Below are 14174 nucleotides of genomic sequence, written 5' to 3' on the forward strand. Positions count from 1 at the left end.
GATCTTCAATACGTCTATATTTTGGAATATCATAGATATGGAGACCTCATCTTATTAGGTCTGGGTCAGTTGGCCTTTTTATCATTATATAATGTTCTTCTTTATCTCTTGTGACTTTTTTGTATTTGACTTAAATTTTATTTTGTTTGATATAAGTATAACCACCCTGCTGTCTTTTGCTTACCATTTGCATGGAATATCTTTTTCTATCCTTATAAAAACTCAGTGATAACTTAATTTCAGTCACATATGAAAATTCTAATCCTTTACATCTCACCCTCTTCACTTTGTAATCCATGTCACAAATTAACAATTTTATGTTGTATACCCATTAACAGTCTTACGGTTATATTCATGTCTTTATCTTAAATTCTATAACAGAACTGAAAGTGATTAACTCACCACTGTTACAGTATTACAGGATTCTGAATTCATCTATGGTATTTACCTTTACCAAAGATTTATATTTGTGTGCTTTTGTATTGATAACATCCTTTTACTTCCACTTGAAGATTCCCTCTAACATTTCTTGTAAGTCAGGTGTAGTGGTGATGAACTCCTTCAACTTTTGTTTATCTAAGTCTTAATTTTTTATTCATTTTGAAAGGTAATTTTGTAGAATAATATTCTTGATTGGCAGTTTTTTTTTCTTTCAGCACTTTGAATTTATCATCCCACTCTCTTCTGGTCTATTTAAGGTTTCCACTCTGAAATCCTCTGATAATCTTCCAGGAGCTTCCTTCTACATGATGAGTCACTTTTCTCTTACTGCAACTTCTTAATTGGTTTGTGGAGTTCCATTAAGGCTTTTGGACTGTATGTTGTTAAATTGATGCCTCTGTGAGGGAACAAGGTTCTGGGGCTTCCCAATCTACTATCTTATTGTTGTCACCCTGCATTTCTATAATTTTTTAATAAAGAACATTTCTAAATGTATACATACACACACACACACACACACACACACACACACCCCTTATTGAGCTAAATACACATAGCATAACAACTTTTTTGTGACTCAGGATCTTTTTTAAAACTTATTACTCTAAACTGCAGATATGAGTACATAAAATATATTAGAGGGGCGCCTGGGTGGCTCAGTCGGTTAAGCGACGACTTCGGCTCAGGTCATGATCTCGCGGTCCGTGAGTTCGAGCCCCGCGTCGGGCTCTGTGCTGACAGCTCAGAGCCTGGAGCCTGTTTCAGATTCTGTGTCTCCCTCTCTCTGACCCTCCCCCATTCATGCTCTGTCTCTCTCTGTCTCAAAAATAAATAAACGTTAAAAAAAAAATTAAAAAAAAAAATATTAGAAACTCAATTGACTCCTGACTCGAATATTCCTAGGATTGATCCTGTAATAAATCTTCTGTTGTTGTTAAACTTTTCTTTACATTTTTAAGTCATTTGTTTCTTTGTCATAATAGTATATTGGAGAAGAAACACGTGCTAGGTGCCAGAGGTGTTCCTTTGTCCATTTCTGTCCATTCTTCCACTTCACTTGGTCTTTCAGATTGTATGTGTAGGTGAGCCACATTATGGCTTATTACTTCTTTGTTTTCTGGCCTATATTTTCAATGAACATTTCTGAATTGTGTGTATTTATTAAATTATTTGACAATATATAATTTATCAAACAAATCATATATTTTCAAGTATGTGAATATTAAAGGTCCATTTTTGTATATTTGTTCTGGAAAGTATGCCTTTCTTTATGAAACCACCTAGATTTGATCCTCTGATATGTGAAGTATGTGAAAATATTTCTCTATGAAATGTTTCCTTTATTGTGTGTCCTTACAGGCAGTGTACTTAAAAATATCCTCGCCTCTTTCCGGGACATACTTATTGGTGCGCTGGCAGGAGCTATTTTGGGAATTTTTGTTCGATATTTTCCAAGTGAAGATCAGGTAAATAAAAAGTTTATTTTTTAGAAGTATACTATTAGATATTTCTTTTAAAAATTTGAACTTTTGGAAGAGCCATAAACAGTTAAATGTAACATTTAATTCTCCTTCCCCCAAAATAGCCTCCAATGCCTACGCTCTGCTTAAAATGGAGCACAGCTGTGATTGATACAAGTCAATGGTCTTGACTAGAGTCTCTGCTTCCTAATTTGGCAAATAAGAATATCAGAAAAGTGTACTTAACCCAGAGTACCTTTTCAATTCCACCACCCCTTTATTCACTGAATTGCCTGTTGACCCCTGACAATTTTCCCTAATGATTTTCCCCTCCAATTTTCCATTGAACATTTTTGGGAAAATAGATTGCCATTTATCTCTGCATGTTTTCTAACTTAAATTCACTCCCGCTTCCTTTGGCTAAGGCAACTCTATTAAACTCAACCCTTTCCTCTGCCAAAGGATATGCCATTACTCTTGTATTTCTGTAACTTCCATCTTAATTTCCCCTTAACAATTGTCTTAGCTAAAGAGATATTAAAATATATAGAACTACATAAGGGTCTCTTTCCTTTCTTCTTCACTTACAGCTAAAGTATTATAGCCATTTTACTGACATTAGTATCAGAGATGTGGCAGAGGATAAAATGTAATAATTACAAATTTTTTCACTTGGTACCAAATCTGCTAAAATATTTGGTGGTGAAGAATGTAAAAATTTTAGACATTATTTAATATAACATATAGAGACATGATATCAAAAGATAAATAATCAATGATAGAAGATGTAAATATTGTGTTATGTATTAAATGTAAATTAATTTCTAAATATCTAATTCTAGGCAAAACTTTCACTGAAGAGAGCATTCCTTATTTTGAGTATGTGTGTTTCCGCTGTCTTGGGCAGCCATCATATTGGTTTACATGCAGCTGGAGGATTATTCACACTAGCGTTGTCTTTTGTTGCTGGGGTAAATTGGTCCACGGAAAAGGTGAATATTTTTAACACATTTTTTAAGATAAATTAACTGGTTTTTTTTTTATATCATAATAGACATTTAGGAAATCTCTTTGTTCTAGTTGGAAGATGTTCCAGAAGTTTGTGTCTTCAAGAAAGTGTATAAATCAATCAAGGAAATAAAATATTTAGGAAAGGGACCTGGAAATACAGTAAAATGAAATCATAAGTTGAGCTATCACATCAGGCTGCTTTCTTTTACCCAAGTTTTATGCGATATGATTATATAACTTTTATTTATTTAATTTATTTTCTTTAACTAAATTTAAATGATTTAAATTACTTAATTTAGTGTTATTTTATTTATGTATATAATTATTTTATTTTATTATTTATTCATTAAAATTTTAGTTATACAGTTAATACAGGAAAAATGCTTATAAAAGATTAAAACAATACAAAAGGCCCACACATATAATAAAATATAAGACTCCTTTTCCCCTACCACTCCCAAATATCATACCCCTCTTCCCAGATTTAATCATTTCCTTTAATCTGTTCTCTATTTGTACATTTAGATCATTTCCATTTTGTTATTATAAACAGTGCTGCCATGAACAATCCTGATCATGTGTCCTTTTGCAAATACGCAAGCACTTCTATAAAAATAGATTCCTAGAAACATAATTGCAGAATTTAGAAATGGAATATTTCTATTTTGATGGGTAGTGCAAAATATTCCTTCAAAGAATTTAAACAATCTGATGGGTAAGAAATGATACAACATTCTTATTCTTTGTTTACATTTCTCTCATTAGTAGTGCAGTAAACTTCTCTTTATATATTCTTTTTTAACTACCTATTCATCTTCTTTGACCATTTTTAATTGATTTATTTGCCTTTTGTTCCTAATTTATAGTTTCTTTATATCTTAATGCCGCTAATCCTTTGTTACGCATATATTGCATATAATTTTTGCTTATTTTCAACTTTGTTATGTCTTTTGTATAGTCAAACCTGTCCATTTTTCTTTTTTGTTTTGGATGCTATATCTTGTTTAAGAAGGATATCTTCAGCCAAGATTATAAGATTGTATACACAATATCTTCCATATTATCATCTAATATTTTGTTAGTTTTTATTTGTTTTATTTTTGCATTTGGCTCTTTAATTCATCTGAAATTTATTTTTTTAAATGCTGTTAAGGATATATGTGTGTGTGTTTATAAATATGTATACATATACATATACTATGTATCTACGGACACATATATATGCACACAAACTGGACAGGCATTTTTTGCTAAATTATGTACTGACTGATCCATTAATTATTCAATAATTTTTAAGTGCCTCTTTTACCATGAGCTAAACTCTCACATTATATACACACACACATACAAGTTCATTTCTGGAATCTATTCAATCCTATTTATCTAGTTCTCTGCCAGTACCACTCTATTTTAAATCACTATAGTTTTATGTCTCAAAATCTAATATGGAAGATTCCCTCTCATTGTACTTATTTTTAAAGTATTTCTTTTTTTTTAATTTTTAAAAAATTTTTTATTTTTTAAAATTAACATCCAAATTAGTTAGGATATAATGCAACAATGATTTCAGGAGTAGATTCCTTAGTGCCCCTTACCCATTTAACCCATCCCCCCCTGCCACAACCCCTACAGTAACCCTCAGTTTGTTCTAAATATTTATGAGTTTCTTCTGTTTTGTCCCCCTCCCTGTTTTTATATTATTTTTGTTTCCCTTCCCTATGTTCATCTGCTTTGTCTCTTAAAGTCCTCACGTGAGTGAAGTCATCTGATTTTTGTCTTTCTCTGACTAATTTCTTTTTAAATTTTTTTTTCAATGTTTTTTATTTTATTTTTGGGACAGAGAGAGACAGCATGAACGGGGGAGGGGCAGAGAGAGAGGGAGACACAGAATCGGAAACAGGCTCCAGGCTCCGAGCCATCAGCCCAGAGCCTGATGCGGGGCTCGAACTCACGGACCGCGAGATTGTGACCTGGCTGAAGTCGGATGCTTAACCGACTGCGCCACCCAGGCGCCCCATCTGACTAATTTCACTTAGCATAATACCCTCCAGTTCCATCCATGTAGTTGCAAATGGCAAGATTTCCTTCTTTTTGATTGCTGAGTAATACTCCATTGTATATATATATACCATATCTTCTTTATCCATTCTTCCATCAATGGACATTGGGCTCTTTCCATACTTTGGCTATTGTTGATAGTGCTGCTATAAACATGGGGGTGCATGTGTCCCTTCAAAACAGCACACCTGTATCCCTTGGATAAATGACTAGTAGTGCAATTGCTGGGTCATAGGGTAGTTCTATTTTTAGTTTTTTGAGGAACCTCCATACTGTTTTCCAGAGTGGCTGCACCAGCTTGCATTGCCACCAACAATGCAAAAGAGATCCTCTTTCTCCACATCCTCGCCAACATCTGTTGTTGCCTGAGTTATTAATGTTAGCCATTCTGACAGGTGTGAGGTGGTATCTCATTGTGGTTTTGATTTGTAGTTCCCGGGTGATGAGTGATGTGGAGCATTTTTTTCATGTGTCGATTGGCCATCTGGATGTCTTCTTTGGAGAAGTGTCTATTCATGTCTTTGGCCCATTTCTTCACTGGAATGTTTGTTTTTTAGGTGTTGAGTTTGATAAGTTCTTTATAGATTTTGGATACTAACCATTTATCTGATATGTCATTTGCAAATACCTTCTCCCATTCTGTCGGTTGCCTTTTAGTTTTGCTGATTATTTCCTTTGCTGTGCAGAAGCTTTTTATTTTGATGAGGTCCCAGTAGTTCATTTTTGCTTTTGTTTCCCTTGCCTCCAGAGACGTGTTGAGTAAGAAGTTGATGGGGCCAAGATCAAAGAGGTTTTTGCCTGCTTTCTTCTTGAGGATTTTGATGGCTTCCTGTCTTACATTTAGGTCTTTTGTGCATTTTGAGTTTATTTTTGTTTATGGTATAAGAAAGTGGTTCGAATTCATTCTTCTGCATGTCGCTGTCCAGTTTTCCCAGCACCACTTGCTGAAGAGACTGTCTTTATTCCATTGGATATTCTTTCCTGCTTTGTCAAAGATTAGTTGGCCATACGTTTGAGGGTCCATTTCTGGTTTCTCTATTCTGTTCCATTGATCTGTGTCTGTTCTTGTCCCAGTACCATACTGTCTTGATGATTACAGCTTTGTAGTATAGCTTGAAGTCTGGGATTGTGATGCCTCCTACTTTGGTTTTCTTTTTTAAGATTGCTTTGGCTATTCGGGGTCTTTTCTGGTTCCATACAAATTTTAGGATTATTTGTTCTAGCTCTTTAAAGAATGCTGGTGTTATTTTGATAGAGATTGCATTGAATATGTAGATTGATTTGGGTAGTATTGGGATTTTAATAATATTTTTTTTTCTTATCCAGGAGCATGGAAATTTTTTCCATTTTTTTGTGTCTTCTTCAATTTCTTTCACAAGCTTTCTATAGTTTTCAGCGTATAGATTTTTCACCTCTTTGGTTAGATTTATTCCTAGGCATTTTATGGTTTTTGGTGCAACTGTAAATGGGATTAAAGTATTTCTTGACTGCTCTTACACAAATTCTTTCTTAGATAAACTTTAGAATCAGCTTGAGAAGTTCCTGACCCCAAAATTATATTAACATTTTGTTTAGTATTGCAATAGTATCATAACTGTAAAATAAATTAAATGGTTAATAATAAGTTACAATTAAATAAATAAAAAGAAAATTACTAAAATTCTTTTTTATGTGATAAAAGAAATCAAACAGTAAAGAATATGTTACATTAAAAGTAACAACTAGGATAATGTGCCACCAAGAAGAAAGAGTAAAATTGTTTTTCTTTTTTTCCTTTTTTAAACTTTACTTTTATAAATCAGAAAGCCCAGTCATAAGGGGAATAGTTAGGAATATAGTTTATACCCAATACAAAGGATATGAAGGTTTTATGTGTCTTTAAGAAAAGATAAGCCCAGACTGAAACTAAAATCTCTTCATCCAGATTCCTTGAAACGAGCCAGGGTACCATTGCATCAGTAGGGGACTTTGTTGTAACCACATAACTGGAGAAGTAGCCCTGGGAAGGGTTCATTCTCAGAAAGGAAAGACAGGCAGGCAACCAAATAAGAGTCTGTATTATATGGGTTTGGTTTTGTTTTCAGGAAAAAATAACTTTGAAGTTTTCAACATGTGTCCTTTGGAAGCAGGCCTGACAGATTACTGACATTTTTTGCCTAGTAGCTTAGAACATATCAAGATTCACTTTCATGGGCTTGGGTCCCAAGATAATTGTTAGTGGAGGCCTTATAAACTCCCTTTTGAGAGCTGAAATGTTTGCATAATCTTGAGTACGTTCTTACCAGGCATGAGGTAGTGCTAGTTCTGTATTTGTTCAGTTACCTTACAAACAAAAGCTAGGGTTCTTACTGAAACATCAGAACATGTCTGGAACTCCAAAACCTTATTTGTTTCATGACAAGATTACCGAATATTTTTATTGAGTAACTTTGTAGATTTTTTTTCCAGTTTCAAGGAACATTTATTTCTATTTTACTTCTTTTTTTAAAGTTTTTATTTTAATTCCAGTTAGTTAGCATACAGTTGTTATATTAGTTTCAGGTTGTACAATATATTGTTTCAACAACTCCATATATCACTCAGTGTTCATCACAAGTATACTCCTCAATCCCCATTACCTATTTCACCCACCCCCCACTCCCCTCCCCTCTGATAACCATCACTTTGTTCTCTATAATTCAGAGTCTGTTTCTTTGTCTCTCTCTCTCTCTCTCTCTTTCTTTTTTCTCTTTGCTCATTTGCTTTGTTTCTTAAATTCCACACGAGTGAAATTATACAGTATTTGTCTTTCTCTGACTTATTTCACTTAGCATTATGCTCTCTAGCTTCATCCATGTCATTGCAAATGGCAAGATTTCATTCTTTTTTATGGCTGAATACTATTCCAGTGTGTGTGTGTGTGTGTGTGTGTGTGTGTGTGTGTGTGTATACGTACCACATCTTCTTTATCCATTCATCAATTGATGGGACACTTGGTCTGCTTCCATAACTTGACTATTGTAAATAATGTTGCTATCAGCTTTGTAGATTTTTTAACCAAATTCTACTTAAGTGTTTGACTAAAACAATTCACCTACTCAATTTTTATTAAACTTTAACATTTCATCTACAAATAAGATATCTTAAGTTCAATAAATATTGACTTTAATTTCTAAAATGTAATCATTTTCATGTGTTACAATAACTAAAAATATATTGTTCTTTTCTAGATTAGAGTCCAAAGAGTTATTAAAACTGTATGGTGTATTTTTCAACCCCTTCTTTTTGGCTTGGTTGGATCAGAAGTATCTGTTACATCTCTTAAATCAAATGCTATTGGTAAGAATAATTAGAGGCACAAAAAATATAAGATTTGAAAATATTTAAGAAAATTATGAATGATTTTTATTTTGTTTACAATATGTCTTTGGATGCTACGAGAACCTTCTTCAGAAACTCATACTGACACAGTTAATAACATATATTTGCTCTTATGTTACCCCGTGTGCTCTTTGCTACCAAAGACAGCCCTGAATATCTTTTCCTGAGTGACCTGAGGAAATGCAGGCTGGAATTCATTTCTGACAAAAAATATTACATACTATCAGCACCTTTTGAATACTTTATTTTGTAGTGAAAGTTCAAAGTCTATTAACTCAGAATTAAATAAATGTAGTCTATCTTATCTTTCATGGTACCTCTAAAGTGCAAGATCATCTCTTGCACTTTACATAGAAGCTTCAATCATATTTTTATTTTTTATGATTATTATTTTAACTTAAGAAAATGAAGACATAAAGAGGCAATAGTCTTAAAATGCTTTCAGTACTTCTGCAAATCACATCTCTAGGTATAAAGAACCACTTCTTCCCAAATATATTATTATTTATGTTTGTTTTTATTTGTTGTAGGCATTTGTGTTATTACCATGAGTTTGGCATTATTGGTTCGAATTTCTTGTACTTTTTTATTGATGTGTTTTGCTGGTTTTAGTTTTAAGGAGAAAATATTTATTGCTTTATCGTGGATCCCCAAAGCTACAGTCCAGGTAAGAACATATTGAGGCATTTTAATAATTTTTAATGTTTATGACTTTTTAATCCTAAATGAATAATGTTACTTTAATCACAAAATGTGGGCTACTAGCCTTACTTTTAAAAAGCTTCATTGATCACAACTACTTGTTGAAAATGATGTAATATTTTAAAATCTGTTTTAAAAGCAATTCTTCTGAAGTTAAAAAGTGTACTTTTAATGACAAATACTTCCTAAACTTCTGAAACATTTTTTCCCTATGTTCCCAAAATATAAACTAAGAATATATCTGAATACTGGAATGTTTACATTTTGCTGAATATTGTAGAGCTAACTGTTACAACTTTAAAGTAGAAACACATTCTTTTAAAAATATATCTTTCCTACCCCTGCCACCCACTCCACCATACATGAATGCACATATATTATTTTTAATTATGCATTTAATTTGTATGGTTTTAATTAATGACTAAATCTCCCCACCAGACTATCTGGGAAAGACAAGGAATAGTGTCTGGTTTCCATTATATTTTCCCCAGCCCTTAACACAGTGCCTGGCATGCAGGAGGTATACAGTAAGCATTACTTATCTACAAGAATGAATGATGAGTGAGTGAATGAATGAAGGAGTGAATGAATGAATGAAAAGGGAGACCTTGTAGTTTTGCCCTCTGATTTAATGATATTCTGTTCCTACTCAAAGGTGTTGCTACTTATTGTTAGACTTTTTAACGTGACAGCATAATGTCTTGATTTCCAGAGATTCTTTCTTCCATTGTTACTCCACCACAGAAGGTTGCGAATTTTCATACGACAAAATTTTCTGTGTCATGATTAAAAAAGCAGGTCCATGGGGCAAGACTGGCTGTTTTGAATACCATGTTACTTGCCTATAACATTAGGCAACTTACTTCCTAATCTCTCAGTGCCCACTTTGTAGATTCCACACCTCTTGTCAGTTTTACAATATACACTGCCTCCCAAGTAGGAAGAACAAGGAGAAGACAAGCAACAAAATCCTAGAGAACCATAAGAAACTTTAGTATTTTGTGTTGTCTTGTTACAGCCAAGAAACTAATCATCCATGATAAAGGCAAATAAGCAAAACCCTGGTTTGTTTAAAACTCCTGAGGTTCTGCGAGTAATGTGAGCACTCAAAAAAGATAGTTAAATGGGAAAGCTGAGATAATAAGAATACGAAACCAGCCCCCAAATGTCTGCACGCTGATTTGTCACTATTTCACTTTTCGTCCAGATATATTTACTAGGGAGAACATAAAATTGATGAGTAATTCATGAAAATTCCTCAGCACTTTAAGGCTCATCTCTTTTCTGATAGCCTACCACTAGGTTTCGTTTGTTTTAACAGAAGCATTAACTTTTATCATATAATAACTATTTTAACATTTTTCTTTATGCCTCATCTTTTTACCCTCTAAATGCAGGCTGTATTAGGTCCCCTGGCTCTAGAAACAGCAAGCATCAGCGCACCCCACTTGGAACCATATTCAAGGGATGTGATGACAATAGCATTTTTAGCCATCTTGATCACAGCTCCAAATGGAGCTCTAATTATTGGCATACTGGGTCCCAAAGTACTTGCACACCATGATCCAAGCAAAATCAATGTGAAATTGACAAAATTAGATCTTCATTAAAAAGTTTATTTGCCATCACCTGCCTGCTTCTTTTAATAAATTATCTTACATGAGAGAAAAGTTAAAACATACAAGTGTGTGGAGATTGTACATAGAACCAAGGATTTAATAAATGTGTAATTTCATTACAGAGCTTTCCTATGATTTTTTATTCCAAGATTAATTTAATAAAAGCAATGTAAGTAGAATGACCTCTTAGTATTTATGTATTTCAAGAACAAAATAAATCTGTAAATACTCTAGGAAAATTTAAAGCAATCCATCAGGCTGAATCTGCTGTTATATTACAAACTAAATACAATACAAAATTAAATGAACCTAATGACAGAAAGGTAAGAATCTAAGCTTCCAAACAGAAGTAGAACTTATCATCAGTTTAGTAATTCATTCACTAAAAAGATCACCAGAAAAGGAAAATACCAGGAATAAATCTACCAACTTTAAGTGGGTCAACAATACGTATTCTATATTCTGTTTTTAGTGACTATCTGAATAAGTGATATATTAAGTAAAAAAAAAAATTAAATTTATATTACTTCTGCAGTATCCTTAAAATGACAAGTTTAATAGTTTTTTTTTAATCTTTTTTCTTTTTTTAAGTTTATTTATTTTGAGAGAGGGGGTGCAGAGAGAGAAGAGAGAGAATCTCAAGCAGCCTCTTCACTGTCAGGGCAGAGCTCCATGCAACCCACAAACTGTGAGATCCTGACCTGAGCCGAAATCAAGAGTCAGGCACTTAACTAACTGAGCCACCCAAGCACCCTGCAAGTTTAATTGGTTTTAAATTTTTGTAATGTTTTTGTTTATTTTTGAAGGAGAAAGAGAGACAGAGCATGAGTGGGGGAGGAGCAGAGAGAGAGAAAGACACAGAATTCCAAGCAGGCTCCAGGCTCCAAGCTATCAGCACAGAGCCCGACGCGGGGCTCAAGCCACAAACTGTGAGATCATGACCTGAGCGGGAGTCGGACGCCTAACCGACTGAGCCACCCAGGCACCTCTTAATAGTTTTTAAATGAAATATTGTAGTATTTATTTACAGGTATAAAATTAAATCACAAATGGAGATAAACCATGATTTTTCAACTAGAATAAAATAAGGATTAAAGTCAGCCTACAGAAATGAAAGACTGATAGACTTGTCCATGTGAGATTTTCTTTTCCTTAGTGATACAGAATCTCCTTTCAATTCTGGCTGATGAAGTCAGCTATGCTTATATAGAACCCATCACAAGCAAAATGCAGTTTCAGTTTATTTCAAGATTCCTTATTTTAAAGTTGGAAGGGTCATGTAAAATCTTCTCAAATAGCCTTAGTGGAGCCTTCTTAGAAATCATTCAGACTTCTTTGGCAAAAACCAAATGCAGGAACTAGTCATTACTTGGTTTCTCTCTTCCCTCTTCTATGTAAGTAAGGTATTAAAATAGCACAGAATGTGAAATTTACACATAAATTTGCAAAGTGAAGCAACTATAAGGCAACCAAAACTATGCATTTATTCCTATTAAGACTGGGACCTTTGGGGTGCGGAAAGGAAGAGGAATATGCAACTCTTGATCTCAGGGACATGAGGTACAGCCCAATGTGAAGCGTAGCAATTGCTTAAAAAAAAAAAACAAACTGGGACCTTTCACAAAATGGAACACTAAAACTGTCAAAATTTCAAACACACCTAGATAACTCTGGGAGGAGATAAAATAACTACTGTTCTAGTAGCATTTTCTTGTACATTTTTACAACTCAGCATAGACTTTGTGCCTCATTTTCAACTAAATTCCAATACTAAAATTCTAAAAATTTAAAATTCTAAACTTCTGCAATGTTATCACTAATGTTTAAATCATAAGGACATACCATTTTACCAGTAAGTAAATGAAAATATATTTATATTCACAAGATAGTATTTTACATTTATAAGATAATTAGATTTTAAAGTAGGAAGTTGATCTTAATAAAAGATAAAGGTACAATAAATCATTTTCAGAATGAGGAACTATGGGGTTTTTTTAATTAAGAAAACTATCATTTTTGTGATTTATAGATTTTTTTTTCTTAAGTATTAAATTTAATATTTATATGTCCATTAGACCAAAACATTCTACATTTTAAGGTAGTATTGCAGGCATTCAGACTTAATTTGAATTTAAAGGTTTCTGTGTGTAAAAACTAACTTCATTAATGTCATTTTAAAATTACAACTGGGAGCACCTGGGTGATTCAGTTGGTTGAGCAACCAACTCTTGATTTCGGCTCAGGTCATGATCCCAGGGTCAAGAGATCAAGCCCCACATCGGGCTCCATACTGAGAGTGCAGCCTGCTTAAAATTCTCTCTCTTCCAAGGGGCACCTGGGTGGCTCAGTCAGTTAAGCGTCTGACTTTGGTTCAGGTCCTGATGTCACAGTTCGTGGGTTTGAGGCCCATGTCAGGCTCTGTGCTGACAGCTTGGAGCCTGGAGCCTGCTTTTGATTCTGTGTCTCCCTCTCTCTCTGCCCCTCTGCTCATACTCTGTCTCTCTCTGTCTCTCAAAAATAAACAAATGTAAAAAAAATAAAAATAGAAGATTCTCTCTCCTCCTCTTCCCTCTCCTGGCACATGCTCTCTCACTCTCTCTCAAATAAAAAAATAAAATTACAACCAGTTAACCATGTGTACAATATCCTAGTGTTTATAGTATTTAAACAAGTAAATACAAGAATATTGTTCCTTATAAACTTATCAAGTATGTCCTTGTTTACTTATTAATATTTTTTACTGTTTTAAGAAATTTTTATTAAAGGAAGAGTTTTGTAATCCAAAGTACATTTCCTTGTTCAGATATTATTTCTCTTATTTAAAACTGAAATGGCATTCTGAGCTATTCCAAAGTAAAGAATTATAAAATTAAAGAAATGCTTTAAATTTTTGTACTTTGCTGAAAACCGTTTTTCCCAGGATCTATAAAACACCAGTTTTTATATTGCGTGTGTCTGTGTGTGTGTGTGTTTGAATCAGGAAGTAATCCAGAACCAGCATTATGTTTGCTACACCTGGCATTTGATCAGTACATAAGGCTCATAGTTTCTTTTCCTCTTTTGCATTTATTTTACATTTAGCAGTTTTTTCCCCATGATAGTTAAGCTTTTTGGTGCTTAGATAATTTTCTTTGGTGAAACATGAGTTTCTCTTCATGGTCCCTGATCAATTTTAAAGAGTTGGGACTACAATGACATTGTTAATTGCTTCCTGGGCAGCCTTTTTAGCTTGGTAGGCTTGTGGTACACCAACACTTTACCAACCTTAGAACAGAGAGACTCTGGAGATTCAAGGCTATGAAGAAGAGGTTCTGAATTATCAGTCTCCAACAACACATCAGTGATTTTTATCAGCAACAGTAGGGTGCATGGCTTGAATAAAAGGAATCAGCCATTCATCCCAATTTGCTTTTGCACTTGAGGTGGTACAGATGCCAACATGGAAGTAGTCAAAGGCTCCTGACCTTGTACATTAACAGCAGGCTGCTACATGGTAACTTGTGGCTTTACATTAAGATGTTGA

At 33.8% G+C, this 14174-nt stretch overlaps 1 protein-coding gene across 10 annotated transcripts in view; it reads left to right on the top strand.

Annotated features, from left to right (window-relative positions):
• Positions 1–10660, top strand: part of SLC9B1 (solute carrier family 9 member B1) — a 73064-nt gene extending 62404 nt beyond the window's left edge. For 7 of the 10 annotated variants that reach the window (XM_042935798.1, XM_042935795.1, XM_042935796.1 and 4 more), the window contains 5 exons: positions 1801–1907; positions 2744–2893; positions 8180–8288; positions 8861–8997; positions 10430–10660. In XM_042935798.1, the coding sequence (XP_042791732.1) occupies positions 1801–1907; positions 2744–2893; positions 8180–8288; positions 8861–8997; positions 10430–10642 (716 nt within the window). In that variant the 3' untranslated portion in view covers positions 10643–10660. The other 3 variants (XM_042935803.1, XM_042935804.1, XM_042935802.1) reach the window with 3 other exon arrangements.
• The last annotated feature ends 3514 nt before the right edge of the window (positions 10661–14174 follow it).

Source organism: Panthera leo, chromosome B1, assembly GCF_018350215.1.
Source record: "Panthera leo isolate Ple1 chromosome B1, P.leo_Ple1_pat1.1, whole genome shotgun sequence".
In the NCBI taxonomy this organism is placed as follows: domain Eukaryota; kingdom Metazoa; phylum Chordata; class Mammalia; order Carnivora; family Felidae; genus Panthera; species Panthera leo.